This window comes from Notolabrus celidotus, chromosome 24, assembly GCF_009762535.1.
Source record: "Notolabrus celidotus isolate fNotCel1 chromosome 24, fNotCel1.pri, whole genome shotgun sequence".
In the NCBI taxonomy this organism is placed as follows: Eukaryota; Metazoa; Chordata; class Actinopteri; order Labriformes; family Labridae; genus Notolabrus; species Notolabrus celidotus.
In genome coordinates, this window is record NC_048295.1 from 7,989,594 (window position 1) to 8,011,537 (window position 21,944).

A 21,944-nucleotide genomic window follows, 5' to 3' on the forward strand; every position below is an offset into this window, starting at 1 on the left:
CCATGTGTGTATGATTTGTCTTAAAAGAAAAACTAAAACACTATCCAGACAGTTTGGTGTTTTATATTTAAACTCATTAAGACACTTTGTGAGTAAAACATAGCCAGACATTAGTTATCAATATCTGACCCTTATTTGCAGAAGTGTAACCACTGATTGATAAACACCAGGAGAGGCCACAGCTCCCATTCAAACAAAAGGGCTCCTTGAATTTTGAATTCTTCTTCTTGCTTATCAGTGGGCGGTGACTAGAGTTTGAGGCGCATTACTGCAACCTAGTGGAGGGAGGAGGGAAGGCTTGAGTATCTCATTCTACTGTAGATAGGCAGGCAGAACAAGAGAATATATATATATATCATATATTTTGCACTCCAATTAAAAAATAAAATATGATGAGCTTATTTTATAATCATAAAATTGTAAATATTTTTAAATATCAAATGCATACACCAAAATAACTCCCTTTTTGAGATAGATAGATAGATAGACAGATATTATATTAATATTATTATTACTGTTATTTTTATTATCATTATTTTCTTTATTATTCATATATTTTCTTTCTTCTATACTTCTATTCAGCTCTGTTAGTTTAACATTGAAGCTTATTATTCTGTAATTGTTTGTAATTTTGTTAGATAGATAGATAGATAGATAGATAGATAGATAGACAGATAGATAGATAGATAGATAGATAGATAGATAGATAGATAGATAGACAGACAGACAGACAGACAGACAGATAGACAGATAGATAGATGGACGGACGGACGGACGGACGGATAGATAGATAGATAGATAGATAGATAGATAGATAGATAGATAGATAGATAGATAGATAGATAGATAGATAGATAGATAGATAGATAGATAGATAGATAGATAGATAGACAGACAGACAGACAGACAGACAGACAGACAGACAGACAGATAGATAGATAGATAGATAGATAGATAGATAGATAGAAAAATAGATAGATAGATAGATAGATAGATAGATAGATAGATAGATAGATAGATAGACAGACAGACAGACAGACCGACAGACCGACAGACAGATAGATAGATAGATAGATAGATAGTTTGCGTGCTCTCACTGTGTCCACTAGATGGCACCAGGTAGTCAGCTTGTACTTCCGCCTCTAAGGCTGCTGGGTAATTTTCTTTGAGGAAGTAACCTGAAATCACAGAGGTAAACATTACTAAAAAAGGAGGCACTCAGCGTGTTAATGCGACTCAGTGGTAACATTAATTATTACCCTTTATGTTGCATTATGATAATAATTGTTGGGCTGTGTTTTTAAATTTCGCTCTGCATCCTTTTTTGTTGTAAACATGTCAACACGCTGCTCTGCTTCCTGCAGACCACATGCAGACAGTCTGTGTGATGTTTGAGAGCGACTTCCAGCTTAATGTTGTTGATAAAACACTCTGCGTTTGTCAGCTTTTCATGTAAACATCCTGTTTCTCTCTGGTTTAGGTGGTTTGTGGATTTTAGCAAAGGCAGCAGAAAAAGGTCCCTGAACGCAGCATCTTTAGCATCATGGTAAGTCAATGCAATTCATTTATAATCACACATTACATTATAACATGCAACGAGGAAGAGGAAGAGAAAACACACACCTGTTGGGACCAGATGTCACATGATATTATGATGTGTTTGTTTTTTACAGATTTCTCAAAAAGAACTCACAGATTGGATCTTTCTTATGATATATCTTCATTTTTTCAGACGTCAATTTGTTCTAATTTGTGGAGAAGTGTCCCATTATGTATTAAATGTAATCTGAAACCATCTAATATTATAAAACAAATAGTAATGGGTGTATGAAGCCGCACGAAGCTCTCAGGCTTTCTTTCAGTCATGTGACTTTTCATCTCTGACACACACTTCAACGCTCTGTTGTGAAGCATTGCACTAAAGTATTACAAGCTTCAGAGTTTTGGTATCATCCACCCCTCTCTAAAATCAAGTGATGTAAAACTGAATAATATATGACACAGCATAAACTGTCCTGATCCCTCTCATTGGCAGGAGAACATAAGTACCGTGATGTCCTGGTTCTCCAGCCCTGTGTACAGCCGCTACTGGCAGCACTACCAGCAGGCCATGGCCTGGCACCAGAGACACAGGCGTGCCTACAGAAAAGCCTTGGAGGCCGCCTACGGCCCCGGATTCTGCCAGGAGCAGCCTCCAAGCGGCCACCAGCGCTACGCGGACTGGCACAGGGAGGAAGAGGAGAGTGAGGAGGAGGAGGAGGAGGGCAGCTCTGATAGTGAGATCGAGTGTGACGTCAGCAACATGGAGATCAGCGAGGAGCTTCGGCAGTACTTCGCGCAGACAGAGAAGCACAGAGAAGAGCTGAGTAAGACAACACAGGGTTAGATGTGGTGAAAGTGAAGAATCATTTTGCATGATGTAAAGAAAAGTCAAATCTGGAGGTGTGTGTCTTAAGAACCGGATTCTGTGTCCTTGCAGAGAAGCAGCAGCAGTTGGAAGAAGAGGAGCACGGCAGCTACGTGCCGGCCGACCAGGACCTGCACAGGGTCTCCTGGCGAAGCAGTGCCGCTCCTCCCTTTGAGCGACCCGGCAAGAGACGAGGGGCGGAGATGCAGAAGCTGTATGGCGAGGACTCGGCTAAGATCATGGCCATGGAGGCAGCGATGCAGCTCACTTTTGACAGGAACTGTGACCGCAAACAGCCGAAGTACTGGCCTGTCATCCCGCTGAAGCTGTGATGGCTGTGAGACAATCAGCAGCACTTTCACCTCATGCACAGTCGTCTATTCTACCTGTCTTTCATTTTAAAACACGGTGAACTGAAGTCATGTGAGGGTCAGACGTACAGTAGGAAGCAGCGCTGCAGGTGATGTAAATATATTCAAACATGTGCCTGCGTGGTTCCTCCTAATCTCTTTCTGTTTACCCTCCAGCTCGTGATGTTACATGCTGCAGTAGCTCCTCTTATGCCTGTCAACTCAGTTTAACCACAAAAACATTTCCGACCCTCTTCCCGTGCTCAAATTTAGAGAAGTGTTCCCGCATGGCTGCCTCTGATATTCCCCCTGAACCACAAACACAAAGACTGATTGTTGTTGTTGCTGCTAAACTGCGCCTCTCTGATTCTGACATCGTGTTAAAAGCTGTTTTTGTTGTCTCTCCGGAGGGACGGTGATTATTCTCTTTCATCTTGTGCTCGCAGCACACGGCATGGCACCCTCTCTTTTCTTTTTTTAAACAGATGGAAATGTATTTTAATGTAAATTCTGTTTATAATAAAGTGTTTTATGTTTGGGATAAAACCAGCGTTGTCAGTCGTCATTTCTCAGTTCCTCTCTGTAATTATGTAACTACTCTGAAGCTGGAGGGCCGTGCATTAGCAGATCAGAAATGTTTTAATTAAACATGTTGGCTTCTAGGTTTGAAAGCTCCAGTCTGACATTTAATTTTTGCACATTATATCAAGGAAGAATTCAAACCAGATTTATACGACAGAAAAGTTTGAGTAATCTCACCTCGACTAGTTTAGCCTCTAACCTTTCGTCATATAAGTTTGAACCGTCTGATTTAGTCGTAAAGCTCCTGTGAGGAAGTAATAGCTGGTGTGATATTGGCGCCCCCCTGTGGACAAATCAAATACCTCTTCTCTCTGCTGTTTTTGCTCGCCACATAAGTAAAACTGTTTTAAAACATAGTCAAAGTTAGGCCACCCACTGGTTGCTGAAGCAGAGTGTTATATTAAGAAACACAACCTGAAGACATTACTGATCAGGTATGGATGTATGGCCACTTAGGGCTTCCGTAGCTTTGTAATGAGTATCATACATTTCTGGGAAAAGAAACATTAAATGAATACGAATGACTCCTCCTGTTACTGAAAATGACTGCAGGCTTAATAAGTTGACTTTTAAATAAAGTTGACAAGAACCAATAAGAGCACTTGGAGTGTTTTGGGGATTAATGAAGTCTGATCCATTTCTAGCCTGGCCATGACGTCACCCCCTCTACCCCACCTCCCCCTGATTCCCAAACGGGACGTCCAGTTGTTTGCATGCTGCCCCCTCCAAACAACCTGTGGACATCATCTGGAAGTTTTTTGGTCACTTTTTTTTGTCTCAGGGCCAGTTTGCACGAGCGCGTAAAACATGGGTATGTGCACTTCTTTTGCATGTTTCTGTTTTGCACTCTTTGGGTTCAGCATTAACGACAGGCAGCATCTGTTCCAGCCGATTTATTATCTGTTTCTTGGTATTTGGATGCAGTTTCCTGCTGCTGCTGGAGCGACTTTTTCTGCTGTGCTGTGCGCGCTACGTGCGATGCAGTGTTGTCTTCGTCTGTCCTCTAATCAGTTTAAAGGCTCAAACCAAGATTGTAACCCACTTAGGTTCTGTTTACTTTCACCGGTGCACCAGTTTGTTTGGTAACAGCCACATATTTATTGTGCTTTTCGGACATGGAGAGGTTTGCGTCACTGAAATTGAGCCTGCGCGCGCTCTCTTCTGCACGATTATCTGCAGCCGTCATTATGTGTGTTAGCATCTGTTTGTGCTGGAGGTTTCTTTTACAGCCTGCTTATGGAACTAGACTATTTCTGAAAATCAGACAAAACATGAAGGGAGTCTGGTGCACAGTGAGGTGAGGTCTGTGTTTGTGGGTCAGCAGACAGGGAAGGGTGAACTACTGTTAAATAACACTTTAGTCATTAACCATCAAACACACTATGTTTAATCCCCGAGTTTAAAGGCCTACTGGGTAACAAAAAGCAGTCCTACAGTGCCGTCCAGTGTTCACTCATTTGGATTATTTTTAGAGAGACGTTTCCTACTGTGAGGTTAAAAAATGTGATCCTGCCTGATTGTGTTTCGGTGCAAACACTTGCCTTATCCTCACGTCAACTCCTCATGTGAGAGTTGATGTTGATTGGATTAAAAGGGAGTGATCCGCTGGCTCACTGCAGATTAAACAAGATAGACAAGGTTGAGACACGGAAGACAATTGCTGTTGTGTTGAAAATGAGCCGTGCTGCAGGAGGAGAAGGGGATTTTCTCTTCTGTTTTTTTGACGAGCGGACTGAAATCAATAGTTCTTTTCGGGGAAACACAGAGGACAGCGGGAGGAGGCTTATCAAAGTTATCTAAAGGGACAAAATTTAAAGTCTGAAGCTTCCAAATGCAATGAAACTCTCAGACCTGAGATACAGGTTACTTCTACACATTAGTATTAGTTTGCATATCTTTGCAGAAGGGTGGTGGTGCTAGTTCTTCTAGTGTTAGCCACACTCTGCAAACTAATTCAACATCATTTACCTGCAGACTGTTTTAAGTTGCATGTATGAAGATAAGAAATGAAGAGAGGAATTTACTATTTTAGTGCACAGCATTAAAATCCAGTTGTTTGAAGGTGCAGCGAGCGGCATGAGATTGCATAATATGTCACGTGTCTACGGCGTCTTTGTGAAAAAATAGTTGCATTGTTCAAATTTCCTAATTTGTCATAAATCAAAGTATTGAAATGTTGTGTTCTGATACCAAAGTTTAAATCCCAAAAGTCCCTGTAAATGATTGAACCACAGTGATTACACCTTTTAAAGCTGTGTCATTTGAACCCTGCTTACACCACCTAACACCAAGACATCATTCACACCAGTACAGAAAGAGACATAAACACCCACGGTTGAACTTAAACTTATTTGTAATTAATACATGAGTGCACACATAAATGTTGACTATAATAACAGCAGTTCATCGTGCATGAAAAGCCAAGCAGAACGAACTTGAAATAAGGTCAAACCTCAGTTCAGGCTCATTTTTCTGTGGTCTGAGTAAAGGGGAAGGAGTCTGTGTGGCTTGTTTACTACAGGGTTTGTAATTGATATGTAAAACTAATAACCAGTCAAACTTCAGCATGTTTGAGATCACAGACACAGACTCTGGATGTGACCGCTGCTGGTTTCCAAATTTGTTTTGTAGGAAGTAATCAGACCAGAGTGTGCTGGCAGAACTTCAGTTTCACGACAAGCGGACCTGAAACCAGTAGCACTCAGATGGATCTCATTAAAGGTCCCAAAGACAAACTCTTTCAGAGTTTCTCTCTCTTTCTTTGTTTCCGTCTCTCACTCCTTCACAACATCTGTTTCCAATAAGGCGGCTGGCCTGTTTATCGCCTTCAGGCCAGTGAGAAGTTGAGAACCGACAGGATGTAGCCAAGTGACATGATTTACCACGATGGGGAACTAGTGCAATGTTTCTGCTGGAGGAAGTCGTAAACTTCTCTTCTTTCATCTCCTCTTTTTTCCGCTCTAACTGGTCCTTTCGTCTCATCATCATCAGCATCATCATCATCCCGTCTTTCATCTGCATCTGCTCCTCTCATTGTCTTCATCATTATTCTTTCCATTTCCTCCTTCCTCCTCCCCCACGCTTTTGCATCCTCCTTCGTGAATTCGCTCTTTGTGCTCTCCTTTTTCTGCTGCACTTCGTCTCTCTGTGCTGCTCCGTGTGGAAACTCGTATCCTCTCTCTCTCCTGTCCTCCTCTCCTGTGGATTTTTCCGTGCGCTGATCTGCAGAACGGATATCGAAATGTAGCAGCCGTCAAGCAGCCAGACTTCAAAGGGTCTCAGATTTTAAAGGATTGTTTTATTCTGAAGGAATAAATGATCACTCGGGTGGGGAAGAAAGTGGGACGATCCACTGACCTGATTAGAAAAACAGCAAACCAATGCTTAAACTGCAGAGAAAGTGTCAGAATGGTCGTCTTGGGGAAGCCAAACACAAACCACAAACACTGCCTCTCTCCAAATCTGAGTTAACATACACTGAGTCTGCCTGTTCCTTCAATCTAATACCTTTTTCAATCTCATATTTTCACAAAGTAATGTCAGATCATCCCCTGAGCAAACTGCACAGCTCATTTCATCCCTGATCTTTCAGTGTTAATTATCAGTGGTTGACAAGTGTTGATGTGACTCAGGGGCAGCTTCTCAAATCTATCTACACGTGTTAAAGTAACAGAGCTGTGTGGATTTATTTCAGCACAGGCATCACTGATTATCAAAACTGGAAAATTTGGAATCAGCAGCCTGGAGTGTGTGTGGGTGAAAAAGGTTTAATATTGAGCTTCAGATAAAACCAAGAAGCAGAATTTTGAAGCTCAATCGTGGCGGTTGCCATATTGGAAATGCTGAATCAACCTGAGGTTTCCATCGACCAGACCAGACATAAAGAGTCAGAGAGGTGGGATCTCAGGGGACTGGAGCTCATCCCAGCTATCATATCAACTATGCAACACTTGTAGCTTAAATAACTCCAAAACAAATGAGCTACAAAAACATTCTCCTCCTATACAGTGTGCATAAACTGAGAAATAGACTATCAAGACCAAAACTGCTTCTTCACCACACTGTATGCAGGTTTAATCCAGCTGTAAAGGCGAGCATTTTAACAAGGGTGTCAATGGGGATTGCTTGTTTTTTGGAGTCAGCCTCTAGTGGAAACTCTGGGAACTGCAGCCTTTTATTCCTCAATTTTTGGGGGGCTCTTACACTTTTTAATTTGAGAGGATGTGGCAGTAGACAGAGGAGGAAATTGGGAGAAAGCAGGGGAGTGACATGCAGGGAAAGGGGCTGGAATTGAACCCAGCCCGTTGCTAAACAGGCTTGCGGTTTATCCATTTGGCCAAACCTGCACTCAGGGATCTGGGGTCTAAAGCATTTCTGCATTGACCCTCATTTTTAACACTGGAGGCCTACTGGTCAGTGACTCCAAAGCCACCCAAACTTAAGCTTCACATCTGCCTTCATTAAAGATACAGACGTGTGCTGTCTCCATCACAGATAATGACACTTCTGTGATTCATTCGTTAATTGTTCGGGGCCAGGTTTAGAGTCCTTCATCCTCAGTTTTCACAGTTTAAGAATATTTCAGACATAATCAGCCCGAGTGTTATTAAGAAAATGTCATCTTGCTTTTATAGTCGTTAACTGAGGAGTGAATCATCGTGTCGTCTTGGCTGAGTCACGGCGTCTTCTGTCAGCTTTCCCTTCACCACAGTCTGTGCTTCATTTAGACTTTGTGGTTTTATTGATCACTTCTCCGTCACAGGGGATCAAATACAAAACTTAACCATTCTAGAGTCCAACTGAGGTGAATATTTAGTTTCAAGAGGCGTCACTATTTGTGACATAATGTTGCCTTTATCTGTTTAATAATGTGGCGTTCTTTATGTATGAAGCTGCTCTTCAGTCGTCGCCTCCACTATGTTTCCTGTGATTTCCATCCAGCTCCGCGGCCCTGACTGAAGCCTTGAGAAGAAACCAAACCAGTTCTTTCTAAATATTTCATCCTACATCCGAGTCTTCGATTCCACCCACCTCCCAAAACCCTCATGTAGGCTTTCTTTCCTGGTTCCAGTCTGCTCCTCTTTTTTTCTCCCTCGTCCTGCACATGAGCGTTTTTTCAGCTCAGGCCCCCGTCGGCTACTCTTGATGTGTCAGAATCGGTCCTCGTCGAGAGGACCTGTTGCCATGGCGATGCTGCGATGCGCAAGGGCTCCGAGGCGGGCGTTGTACCAAATCTGTGGCACAAGCAGAAGATCATACGAGCTCACGTGAAAAAAAATAGACCGATTTTAAATAACAATACACACATGACACGGAGATAGAAGGAGATTGAATTGCCTGAGTGATGCTCATGATGATGATGATGGTGATGATGATGATGATGAGCCCACCCTGCTTTGCATTCCCTCCACACGGTGACTCACACCTTGCATGAATACAGTTGATGGAAGCAGCTCTCTTAGCCCACATTGCTGCTGGCGGGTGCTGCAGCTCGGTACAGTAGGTCACAGGTGCTACAAGAGTTCTGAGTCACATGACTTCAGAGGAGGTCACATGATGCAGGAAGGCGGCGAGGACGCCTGTAGTGGGGGGTTGGGTCGCTATATGAATACAGTATCTATATGTGTGTGTGTGTGTGTATGTACTTGAGATTGGCATGTGGAGAGTGTGTGTGCAGTTGTTTGGATGACAACAAACATCATGTGGAGCAGACTGTGGGCCAAATCTGGGCCAGCGGGATTAGCGGCTCGGAGGATAAATTATTGGACAGAGGGAGGGGGGGTGATGGTGGTGGGGGGATGGGTTCGTAGGAGTGTGTGTGTATGTGTGTGTGTGTGTGTGTGTGTGCGAGTGTGTAGGTGTGTGTAGGTTAAGCCATTTGTTCTGACAGAAGTCGGATTTTATAAATAAAGGGGATATCTCAGAGATGCTTCCTCTTGTTTTTTTATTTTGGCTCCAGTGGAAGGTGGGTGTTTGGATTATGTGTGTGTGTGTGTGTGTGTGTGTGAGTGTGTAAGAGAGGCCAAAACCGAGGCCCTGTTGTGCTATCTTAAATCATGACACATTAAAGTGAAACTGCAACAATCGAATGCAAATGCAGCTCAGACAGAAGGCCCAGGTGTTTCAGGGCGGCGCGGTGATGACGAAGCATGATGGGATTAGTTTGCATGAATTTGCATTAAAGTTGGCCGCTTCCTGTTTCATCTGAAGGACGGAGAGAGGGACAAACTGAGAGAAAGAAAGAGGAAACTGCTGCGCTACAACATAAATCCTGCTCTGTGTTTATTTGGAACATTCCTTTAAAACTCCAAACCACAATGGGATTGACCTGAATTGACAATGAAAGTGTTTTTATTCAAGCTGATGTCATTATAACCAGTGTGTGTGTGTGTGTGTAAGTGTGTGTGTGATGGACTAACCTTTGCCAGCATCCGACCATAGGGATGAGAGGGAAGCGTCTCCTTGGCGACCGTCGGCAGAGGGCGGGGTTGGGGGGGATGGGGTGAGGGGGGCGGATGGGGGCGAAACTGGGTCATCATCACTACCACAGATTAAGGGCCCCGGATCTGGACACACACATGCACAGAAAGAAAACACACTTTGATGCATGAAAGCACACACACACACACACACACACTGACCAGCACATAGTCTCTGCAGGGGGACAAAAGCAGAGGACCTTCCCAGGTGAGAGACAATGCTGGGTGTTTAGACCTTGTGCTCTGCCAAAGGTTTCTCTTTTAGAGGAAGCCAGAAGCCCATTAAAATGGCAAGGATTAGACTAAAGCGACAGCGGGAGGCTCATAAAGCCGACGCTGAGACACCATGTGTGTGTGAGTGTTGTGTGTGAGTGTGTGTGTGTGTGTGTGCAGCGGCGTCTTTGTTTCTGTATGTTTGCTCATCTGATGGCCTGTTTCCAGCATCGCCGATAAAACACTTGTATTTGACTAAAGCAGGCGGATGAATCAATAGGCAAACAGATAAAGACGGACATGCCGAGAGAGGCATGTCGGGGAGAGACGGGATCAGACAGAAGCTTAAATTTGTTACGCAGGGGAAAGTTTGACTCCAATTAGATACATTTACAAGCACAACACGTTTCTTTTTTTGGTTGCATTGCCTAAAAAAAGTGAGTATAAGCAGATATTTTCATCCTGTAGAAACTGAGCCACACATTAAAAGAGCAGTCAGCTTTCACTTCCTTAAAATGTGCTCTGGAAATGAGTCGTGACAAACTTAAAGCTCCTGTGAGCGACGTTCAGGATGTGTTGATTTTGGCGCCCCCTGTGGACAAAGCAGAAAATCTTTGATCTGAATGATTTCAGTCTGTTTCAAAACCACATACAGACCCCTCATAGGAGCTTTTAAAAAATCTGCTTCCTCTGTCCCTCATCAAAGTCTAAATGTCATGCACATTTCGAGCCGTCGCTGCTTTTAAATGCAAATTCCTTCTCTTAGCAAGAGCATCAAACCAGCGAGGAGAACTAAGCGAGAATGACTCCTACCCCTCTGCAGTGTCACTTATTCATGACCTGGGATTCAGATGGACACAGACACAAGTAGCTCTCAGCAGTCAGCAGAGATTCACTAAGGCTTGGGACAACAGAAAGAGGGGGTTACAGTGAGGTCAACCTGTGGGATCAGAGCTCAGAGCCGGAATAGTGGGTGTCAGAGCCTCGACAAGAGGGACGTTTAATGGTCTCGAGCAGCGTGACAGGAAGACAGTTAAAAGGTCAATGTGATGCCTGCAGTGAGGCTGAGTGTCACAGACGCCGAGGGGAAAGACTAAGGCGACAATAAATGGTATCTAAAGCAGATTCTTGATCCTTGATGCATCTTTTATCTGTAGTTAATTGAAACAGCATTTACATTTGCGGTCATTTCATGCAAGTGTAAGAGCGTTGACCGTTAACGCTACGAAGGCTGGGTCCTTCCAAGGTTCCTACCTTCATTTGGACCTAATGTCAGTGATAGGTGTTTCAAATAGTTCAGGAGAACATTTCACCCAAAACCAGAACCATATGGTGCTAATGGGAGAGTCATTAGGGTTCATCCTCTGGGGGCAATGCATGTCTACAGATGGTTTCATTGAATCCATCTGATACTTAAGACCAAAGTGAGAGGAAAAAGAAACTAATACAATCATGCAAGCCTGACTGAGCTCATTTATGACATGCAGCTTCATCAACAAGTTCATTTTTACAGAGCACACCGGACATGCTGCATCTTGTTGCTGATTGCTTCGACACACATGGGACAACTTACTTATTTACACTCCACTCTAAGTGTCCACAGGATAACTCTCTCTCTGATGCTTTCAGGCAGCAGCAGCACAGAAAGCTTTAAACACACTGGCTGCATGTCAACAGCTCTCGCCTTCAGCTGAGCCGCTCGTAGGAGTAGAAATCATTCTTTCTGATTCTGCACTGACACGATTCCTCTCAGTCAGTCCCTCCTCATGGCTCTATGATAAATTTGGTTTCTGGCTCAGGCTGTTACGAGGCAGCATCAGAAGTTTTCGAGGAACTGATCGCATCGCTGACAGATCTGAGCAGCAGAGATGGTTGATGTGGAAGACTATTATATAGTTTTAAAGCAAGGTACGACTTTGTGTGCAGAGGTGTCTGAAGTCTGATGCGTCCTCTCCTGTTAACTCAACATCTGAAGACAGAGAAGAGCTGCAATGTCCTCATTACTTTTGGACGGCCCCATTTGGGCTCCACTGTCTCTTCTCTGTTTCACCGTAATGAGGGAAGACAGGCATTCAACGGGGACTCGTGGCTTTCCCTTTAATGGCCGCCAAGATTCGTTGAGGCAGATAGGAAAGCACAGAAATTGGCCAAAGATTGCTCAAGATGAAGCATAATTGAGCCAAGTCAGAGGGTCAACTCCGGACATAAGGTAGCTTTTGAGATGTTACACTTGCTTAAACAAACAAACTCCATGTTTAAGGTTGAAACTACAAGCTGTGTGTGCGGATTTATCAATTCAACTTTAAATCTCTATTATCTTTCATATTGCTGAAGGGGATTATATGGGAATCCTAACTCCCCTAACAATAAAATAAAGCCTAACACATAAACACACATGCCTTTGATTTTAAGGAGTTTAATAAAACCAAATCATTCACCCTTCAACAAATCTCTCAGTGCATACATCAAATATGAAACTACAGATTTTGTGCGTCCAGGGGTTTGTAACGTGCCTTATTCCAAGGCTTAAACCCAGTTGAAAATATTTCCACTACATTGGGACATTCACGGTCCCCTGATGAGGATCCCTACCAACTTTAAGACCTCTTGTTTCTTCTTTTAGCACCACTGTGGTGTTCACATTGGAGGTTTTGAGTGAAATGTCCCATCAACAACTGGACAGATTTCCACCACATGTTGTGCGGACCTTCATGGTCCCCTCATGACCCCCCTGATCCCAAATTACTTTACTGTCCCTATTGGTGCCACTATGGTTTTCACATCGGAGGGTTTAAATGAAATGTCTCATAAGGAATAAGTCTTAGAAATGAGGCCTACATATTCATGATCCCCAGAGGATACAGCTGTCCATCTTTGGGGACACTAGAGACATAGACAGGGCACATTAATGAACATCAATTTAATGGCGTAACCCTGTTGGTGTCATTTGATAGTCAAACTCTGTAACGTGTTTCCTTACGGAGAAAGTGTTGGTTTGATTTGTGAAGTGAGGTAAGTAGGGTTGAGAAATCCTACTCGGAATTCCAATTGGACCACTTGGAAGAGCCGAAGGAGCTATGAGATTTCCAACTTTCTGACGTCTCTGGAACACAACTTAAGTTAAAGGTTTGGGCCGGAGTCCACTGAACATTATGTGTGTGTGTGTGTGAGTGTTGACAGTGACGAGTGCCAGCAAGCACTGTATCTCATCTTCTGGACAAGTCCTTAATCTGTGTGACCCAGCAAGGGATTATGGGGGTTCTGAGGGGGAAAAGGGGGGTTTGAAACTCACCCTTAAAGCCTAATAACAGTCAGTTAAGACTGTTTGTGTGTCAATTTTAGTTTCTGTTCCTGTTTTTATTTGTCGCTGGATGCTGATATGAAATGTGAAGTTAGTTTCATACAGGAATTATGTAACCAGGTTTCTTTGTGATTGTTCCGATTGTTCTTAAATTATAATTATCATGTGTGTCGGTCTGTATTGGGGTTCGTACCTGACTCTTGAGATCTAAGTTAAGAGCTTTCAGTGATGCTTCACAAAGACAGTCTCCAATGCAGTGGATCAGGTTACCTCATGGCTCAATATCAGAGAGCCATTCAAATGTCAAAATGCCAGAGTGATGCGTGACCCCCTTTGATTCAGCAGCATATGGTGCAGACTGGGTGTTAATTTCAGCCCTGGGGGGAAATGGATCTGCTAAATGTCGCTAATGTCACGTTAGCTGTTCTGGTGTCTGATGCTTTGTTTGGGGGGGAAGCATCAGGGCTTGGTGGGCTCACCTCTGTCTGTGAGGAGACAGTGGAGGAGGGGGGGCTGCTGGGGGTCCTGGACTGTTTGCTTTGTCTGAAATAGGGCCACGTGGGCTTGAATTGAAATCTTATTTAAGAGGATTCTGGACAGATGGCGTCCCTTTGTTTCAGGATGTGTTTATTATTAGAAAACGGGGTGAATGATGAAAACAGTAACACCTCCCTCCACCTCTTTTTCGGGGTAAACACACCACACCCACTTTTCACTATATTTCAGGGAGCAGGGGACTCACCTTGCTTGATTTCCCATTGGATTGTGGGATTTTGGACACAGCCAATCAGCATCCTTTGATGCAAACAAAGGCTCCCCTCTTAAATAAAGCCAAGCACATGGCTGTTTAGCAGTTTGAGTGCTCTGATTGGTTTAACAGGACCAATCAAAGAACACATCAATTTGAGTGGGAGTAGATGGGAGTTTAATTAACTATAAATGGAAACATTATACAACTCTAATGCCATAGAAAGCAACATGCATCCTGTGTGTTTGTCGTTTTTATTCAAAGGGGAATTAGCTTGACAGCATTAGAATTGAGTCTTGCTTCAACACGCCCACCGGCTTAAACATCATCCCACACAGCCACCATTTGTCTGCCGGATGCTGATTGGGCGCTTAAAATATCTTAAACTGTTAAATTAGCAATGATGGGTGTTTAATTTTGCACATGCAGGCCATTTTGATGAGTGAAACGAAACTAAAATTTCCAAAAATGTTCCCCGATTCTCGCTTCTCACTTTTTCGTGTCCACTCTTTCTTCTTTTTCTGTCTCTTGCTCTCCCTCCATCCATCCCTCCCTCACTCTCAACTCACCAGATGGAGAGGGGGCGGTGAGTGTGTGGTTTGGTGTGTGTGCGTGTGTGTGTGTGTTCATGCATGCATGGTTACCCATGAGTTTGCATATTTACATCTCCTGCACATTTTGTCCTTATATCCTCCTCTGCTCCACTGAGGCGCAGAAATAAGCAGAATGTTGGTTTTATTTGAAAAATCAAAGAACAAAAGAAGACATTAAAGACTTAACAGGATGATTAAAAGTGAGTTGAACCTTGTAGGACAGCCATGTATCACCAGGAGAGATATATATATGAAGTATTTTACACTATGTGCAACATTTTCTCAACAATTCAGAGGTGTTAGAAGGACTCAATATGCGGGGGATAAAATAAACTCAATCTTATGGCGCCTCTGCATCTTCAGACCTTCCAACATAATCATACACACCCAGGAGACATATTTTAAGTATTTTAAACCATAAGCATACTTTTCTGCAGTTTATTAGGGCGTAGGGGTCAATGGCTGACTCATATGTAGAAATTGGACAGAACCAATGAATCTTGAGAAACTAGAGGACAATAGCTGCAAGATTAAGGAGGTTTAATAGGGAATTGAAGGGTGCAAAATGAAATATCTTGCATAATTTGGGGGCTCATCCACATGCTCAAATGAAACACAGTTGAACAGCACTATGAATTTTGAGATATTATAAGACAATCAAGTGTTATTGCAAGGTTTTTGTAACAATGACCATCATTTTCAACAATGTCCAGAGAGGTTTGAGTGGTCATAATCCGCTATGAGGCAAGATTTGAGGGCTAAACCACACACTAAAATATAAATGTTATAACATAAAATGTTATAAGAAGTGATATTCAAAAACTATGATAATTACAAGCACAATAAAGAGAGTTATGAAAGGGCAAAATGCAATATCTGTCATTAGTTTAGGGTCAAATCCACATGTGCAGAATAAATTCAGTATGATGGCACCTTGGCATCTCGAGAACTTGAGTCAATCAGACGTCACAGGAACGACTTTATTTGTTCTCTCTCAATCATAAAGGGGTTAGGAGGTAAATCAGGCATCATTTGGGGGTTAATCCACATGTGCGCAATAAATCTGACAGCGCCTTTGCATCTTGAAACTGGATTGTAATTTCACATAAAGAGACAGTGCTACGCTTTAACAGGGGGAAAGGGAGGGAGAGAGAGAGAGAGAGGGGGAGGGAGGGTGTGTACGAGGAGCGCGCGAGAGAGAGAGCGAGCGAGCGAGCGAGAGAAAGAGAGAGAGCATCAAGGCACCACCACAGCAGGCTCCACCATCCACAGACTGTGAGGTATACAAGTGCCACAAGGAGACTATATTCCGCTAAAATAATGGATGGGACAAAGCCGGCCATGGAGTCCAACGCGGAGGAGACTCAGGACGAGGGGCAGGAGAGCAAAGGTACGCCCGGTCAGCCGCTGACATCTGCGCGTTTTTCCTGTGTTTTCTTTGGAGACGTTCTGCGCCAGGCTGAGCGGTTTAACCTACTTGCAATGGCTTCTCGCTTGTGCGCGACACAATAGCTGGTGATTTTTTTTTTTTCACGCTCTCTCCGTTATGCCTCTCTACCTATTCGAGAAAAAGAAAACAGTCTCTGATGGTGGAGATTATTCCCACGAACCCGGGCGTTATTTGACGTTTTGTGTGTGATAGACAGAGTGCTTTCAAAGGGGATCTGAAGCCTGATGGGGGCGAATAAGAGGGTGGGTGGGTGGATGAATTGGTCTTGTTTTACGGTGCATACATTAATGCCAATTAGCGTTTGCACCGCTGCACCATCATGAGCCTATTTCTGCCTTAATGAGCGGCTGATTAAGAGGCGCGGCGCTCTGTGCACGGTGCATTGTTTCAGGTGTGCAGCAGCCGCAGCCCTGCTTCGATTGTTATCTGCGACCCCCCCTCCCTCTCCCTTCTCTCCCTCCCCACACACACCCCAACACCACACACACACACAGAGGCTCAGTGTCTGATCTGACAGGAGCATCATTAGTCGACGCTGCTGCAACATATGAAGCCTGTGTTGTGTGTGCGTGTATGTGAGGCTGCAAAAGGGGCGATCAGCTAGTGCACTTGGCGCAAAATGATGCTCGCGTCCATCAGTTACAACCCCTTCGCTCAGACATGTTAGTGGAGCCTCTGTAGGTTGCCCACGTTCAATTCATGCTCTATAGAAGATGCACTGTGTCATATTAGTCATAGAATAATGTCGTCATTTTGAAAGGCACTGAATGCACGTACAATTTTCTGCTTTTGTAACATGCATGCTGCAGGAATGTGATGTTTCATGTGCACACCAAAGCCCAGACACAAATTAGTCGATTTTATCCAACCAAACTGTTGCTGGATCTGAGTGAAGGAGCAGTGCAGGTGTGTCAGTGTGCATTTGAGGACTCACTGCCCATGCAAAGATGTGGCTTATGACTGTGGCTCTGTAGTAAAATCACATCACTTTGGGGACAGCAGGGCTTGTGCTCGAACAACAGGCTGTCGTGTTACGTGGATGGATTTGATGAAGAATAAGAGTGCAAAGAATGAGATTTGTGTCAGAAAAATCAGTGCAGTGCAAGCAGCAGCAGCTGATCTGGCATGATGCCTTTCTGCTCAGTTGCCTGTTGAGACTGTTGTGGTAGTTGACACCGAGTCAGTGTACACAGGCCTAAAGGGCTCTGCACAGTCACCTCACTCAATCATCTGGTGTTTCACCCGCTTTTTTAGACTTCTTCTGCAGTCTGAGGCGTGCAAAACAGTTAGAGAGAAGCATTTCCTACTTTTTTAGGTGGTTTTGAGCTGCAGCTGGTGAAATATTGACTCTTTTTGCTAAAATTGTCAGAGTTATCGCTCCAGTTTTGGCAGGTTATTCAGATGTTCTGTTTCAATTACACAAAAAATCTCCTTTTTAGAACTAACACTTCTTCCTCAAAATGTCAACATAATTTAAGTTTCATTGCACATTCTACCTCCCCACTACAAATATAATGCTGGGTCAAAGCGTGTGTGACGTAAGGAGCAAGCCATAGAGTTGGGTGTCCCTCAGCCGTGATGTTTCAAAAAGACATTACATCACTCTCTCCTGAGGCGTGCCACTACACACAGGCTGTCCAATGAGAGCCCTCATTGTGTATCTTCAATTTACAGAGCGGGCGAGTGAGTTAAAAGACCCTGAGGGAAGTTGAACAAGAGGGCGGCCATATTTACACTTAACCCTCCAAAGTTCTTACTCATCGTTTTTACGTTAAAGTGGTGAAACTCTAGCAGTGCTCCAGGTGTGATGTTACGCAATTGAACCCGCCCACACCAGAGGACCGAAATAGCCTTGAGATTGGAGGATGGCCTATTTGTCGGTGTAATCATTTGTGTGTGCCTTTGACATCTGGAATGTGACCATCAGCTTATAGCATCCGTTAAGAAGCTGAAGATTTACAGTGGGGGCAAGACGGCAAGAGCTGTCATGTAAGGAGCTTGTGTTGGTGTGTGCCAGCGCTGCCCTCTTCTGCTTTGCTACATCATGTTTCCGGTGCAAGCAGAAGATGTGGGAAGTTCTTAAATGAACAAAGAAAATCAGAATTCCAAGACGCAGGTTGTGATGACCAACTAAAAGAAAATAACTAACTTTTCCACCAGAAAGTTTTCAGAATTCAAAAACAAAGCCAAGCCAGGTGTATCTGCTTCTACTGGGGCTAATCAAAATGTCCTTATTACCCACATTGTCCAAAAAAGACCATACAAATTTTCATCCTGCAACAGTTAACTATCCAGCTTAGTATGTATCTTAGTCACTAATGTTGAATAAAGTTTTAGACATCCTTTCAGAACGCAAAAAGACAAGAATGGCCTTGGATTCTCTATAAAGCTTTCAATTTTCAATATCGAACCAGCCCTAATATGCCCGTACCAATCACACAAAACTGGATTTATTCTACTTTACATGACTAGGTTGACATTTTGGGAAATTTTGTCTCATTAGTTTTCTTTCTGAGAGTCAGACAAGAAGATAGATACCTTACAAGACCTGTTTGTTCAACATTGAGGTAGGAGCAGATAGCTTAGCTTAGCATAAAGGGTGCTTAGCATGCAATATCTTAAATGCAATTAACCCCATCATTTGAAAAAAACTGACTTAAAAATACAACATCAAACAAAAAATGAGACAGAGTACCATTTAGCTACATGATTTTGCTAGAGCCACTAAGTTAGCTTGGAAGTAGGAAGCAATTTTGTCTTTGCATCCTGCATTAGCATCAGATGTTACGTTCGCAACCTAGATGCAAAGACAATGCTGATGAGCAGTGACTACATTAGCTACCTTAATTATGCTAAACAGCTTGTGTTCTTGATTGCACCAGTGTTGTGACTCTTTGCAGCGTCTCTACATGACATTGAGCTGAGAGTAATTACAAACCGGAAAATGAACACAGATCAGAGGCAGGGTTTATAATCCCGGTGGTGGTATTTGTGAGTATGGATTGATCTTTTTGCTTGATTGCGTCCTATAATCTGTAATCTGCATGTCTGTAGAGTAGAGGTGCTCTGTGCTCGGGATAATGAGACATCAACAATGCTCTCTGAGGTGCATTTTCATCTGATTTCATTAGTATGAGACGGTTTGATTAAAGAGAGGAGCACCTCCCACGTGACGTTTTTATTTTACCTTTAATATGGATCCCTAAAGCGGCTCTGAGGGTTTTAAAGTGGCCCTGAGTGAAATTTGAGTCACTCACACTGCGCCTGTCTGTCCTCCTCTTTGTTGTAAATGATTGGCCTGTTCATACACACCTTCCATCTTTCCCTGCGTGTGTGTGTGTGTGTACGGGCCCACTCTTACATAACGCAGCACTAACTCGCCCGCCTTTGGTAATAATGCTCAGATCAGAACCGTAAGAGATTACATCATCGTCTGGAGGGGCGCAGGTTTTTGTCAAATTTTCTGCATGGAAGGGCAGAGCTCGCTGCAGCGTCTGGAGCACAAAGGAAGTGGCTCTTAATCAGGCTTTTAAGTTTTCACCATGGGAGAATCTGTGATGTTTGACCTGAGGAGCAGAGGGGGATGTTAAGATCCTGTGCTCAGGAGTTTATAGAAGATGACGGATTTTAAAAAAGGAGGTGAAGCTGAGAATCAAGTAAAGGTGACGAATGTTTGTGAAACATACTTACTCGCTCTCCTGACAGGAATAGCGGGAGACAATTGGGAGCAGTTGCTAGGCAACCATCAGCAACTCAAAGAAGTAACTGGTCCTAACAAATAGTCAAAAAGGTACAAAACACACACCAGCTATAAACTGGGAATGATGGGGTTTAAAGCAGTAGTAGCTGCTTCCCCTTGTAGCCTATAGAGAAATTATCAGTCTTGTTGCTTTTTGGCGTTTGTAGGTTATGCAGAGGCGTCAGTGTTGATTTCAGAGGGTTACATAACTAGCTAAAACTCCTTACAGGTGCTTTAAATTCTGGCAGGATATTATGTAGTCTTATTTTGGAAGTGTAGCAGGATGTTGTATGTCATTGCCAACTTATTTGTGGAGCCCTGCATGCTCATAATGGACCTGAAGTACCCACAGACTTATAGTTTAACCAAGTATTGGATGCTTCAAGTTTCAATGCAAAATAGACTGAAGATTTTACAAGAGGAGCATGTCTTCTTTGAGTAACTTATTGTGCAATAGAGGTCTCATGAGGAAAAAAAAGCCTCAGCGATACAGTCCAGCTGAGCTCAGGTCCAGGTTTTGAATCTAAAGGCCAAAACCTGTTTGATGACCAGGTGACAGCAGAGGAGCCGGACTCCTCTCCTGCTGGTGCTGACATTTAATCCGTGTTCCTCATAATAAATACTGGACACGTTCCTCTACCTCCTGCCCTGACCTTCCAGTAGATCAAGCATGACTAACTTTATGTTCAACACAACATCTCAATCCTTCATGGATCATTGTTGCTGTTGTGAAAGCAGACAGTAAATATCAGGAGGTGACCAGAGGTGACTTCTGGGCCCTTTTTCTTCTGAATGAACTTGTTGCCCGTGTTCGGTGTTGTTATGCCTTGTAATCCACTTTGCAGGCCATCGCTAATGCCACACACAAATCCTTAGAAGCTTCTTCTCCACCCTCCTTAAGCAGGAAAATACTCATTATATTCAGCTATTGTATGCGTATTAGCTTAAAGGCGGAAAATGTGCAGAATTAATCAGTTAGTCTATACATATTCATCTAATGGAGCTTTGCTAACGGCAAAATGCACAACATGCACAAGTTTCCTCTCAATACTGAATTTAAGAACAAAATATGAAGAACTATTTGGTTTTGTTGGTTCTAAAAGGCACAAAATATCATACTAGTCCTGATAAAAGCAGAACTGTAGATGTAGATGGAATGAAATTAATACTCATGCTTCTCTATGACCCACAAAAGCAAACAAGAGTATAAAAAACAACACAGAATAGTTCTATTTGAGGAATTTGAATGCTAATAAGCAAAGAAAGAGATCCTGCTTTTGTCCACAGGGGTCGCCAAAATAGACGCAAATCAAAACTTCATCATACAAGCTTTAAACTGTTTATTTCTGGGCTTCTAAGTCCTTTATAGAGAGATAAAAAAAATAGGAAAGAGCAGGAAACTGCAGAGAGAGAGAGAGAGTAGAGAATGACGTGCAGCCAAGGGTTGGAGTCAAACCCTTGGTGCTGGCTTTGAATATCTGGTGTGCAGTTAACAGCCAAGCCAAAGCAGCGCCATCACAAGTCCATATTGGTCATTACTGACATGACATGCTAAAAAAGGAACAATATTTATGCATGTGGTGTAAAAACTGACTGCTGATTTGGATATTTCAGCATTGTTAAAGCCACCGTTGTTCTACCGCTTTACTCTCCCACACACCCCCACACACACTCAAAATGTGCAGACCTGCATGCGTGCGTCTCCTACTTGACTTTGTGACACATAACCACTTCTCTCCGAGGCTGAAACTCCCCAGTTTTATGTCCTTATGGCATCCTACACACTACATCGGTGCTCCAATAATTCAGATTCCTCAAGTGTAGCTACAAGGTTTGAAAATGTCTTCATAAAGTTTCAACAGAACTGGAGCATGCCTCGGTTTATGACTTCAGCTCTGGGTCACTTTTGATGGATTTCGCTGCCCTCTCAGTTTAATAATGCATGCAGGGATTCCACAACTAAACAGAAGTCTTTTCTCTTGCTCTACATTTGAAAGTTTGTCTTTAAAAATTCATCATCCTCATGACTTTGTCCTCAAAATGTTGTTCTGCACTTGCAAAATCCGCCCCTGCAGATCAAAG

General features: G+C 43.2%; 2 protein-coding genes across 4 annotated transcripts in view; both read left to right on the forward strand.

Moving 5' to 3' along the window:
- Positions 1-1,084: 1,084 nt before the first annotated feature.
- Positions 1,085-3,303, forward strand: gemin8 (gem (nuclear organelle) associated protein 8). Of its 2 annotated transcripts, none has more exons than XM_034677775.1 (4): positions 1,085-1,192; positions 1,481-1,546; positions 2,036-2,366; positions 2,480-3,303. In XM_034677775.1, exons 2-4 carry the CDS (start codon positions 1,544-1,546, stop codon positions 2,737-2,739), a joined length of 594 nt encoding a protein of 197 aa, XP_034533666.1. In that variant the 5' UTR covers positions 1,085-1,192; positions 1,481-1,543; the 3' UTR covers positions 2,740-3,303. The 2 variants fall into 2 exon arrangements, with proteins under 2 accessions (XP_034533666.1, XP_034533667.1); XM_034677776.1 differs by having other exon boundaries at positions 1,116-1,242.
- Positions 3,304-4,063: 760 nt separating this feature from the next.
- LOC117808193 (neuronal membrane glycoprotein M6-b-like) overlaps positions 4,064-21,944 on the forward strand; it is a 34,743-nt gene continuing 16,862 nt past the window's right edge. Inside the window, exon 1 of one of the 2 annotated variants that reach the window (XM_034677768.1) lies at positions 4,064-4,150. In XM_034677768.1, the coding sequence (XP_034533659.1) occupies positions 4,147-4,150 (4 nt within the window). In that variant the 5' untranslated portion in view covers positions 4,064-4,146. Of the gene's footprint in view, positions 4,151-15,867; positions 16,064-21,944 lie in introns of those variants that run through there. The other variant, XM_034677767.1, reaches the window with a different exon arrangement.

Coding starts and splice junctions, on each gene's coding strand:
- gemin8 (XM_034677775.1), top strand. Junction 2,367..2,479: donor GAAGCACAGAGAAGAGCTGA/GTAAGACAACAC, acceptor GTGTCCTTGCAG/AGAAGCAGCAGCAGTTGGAA.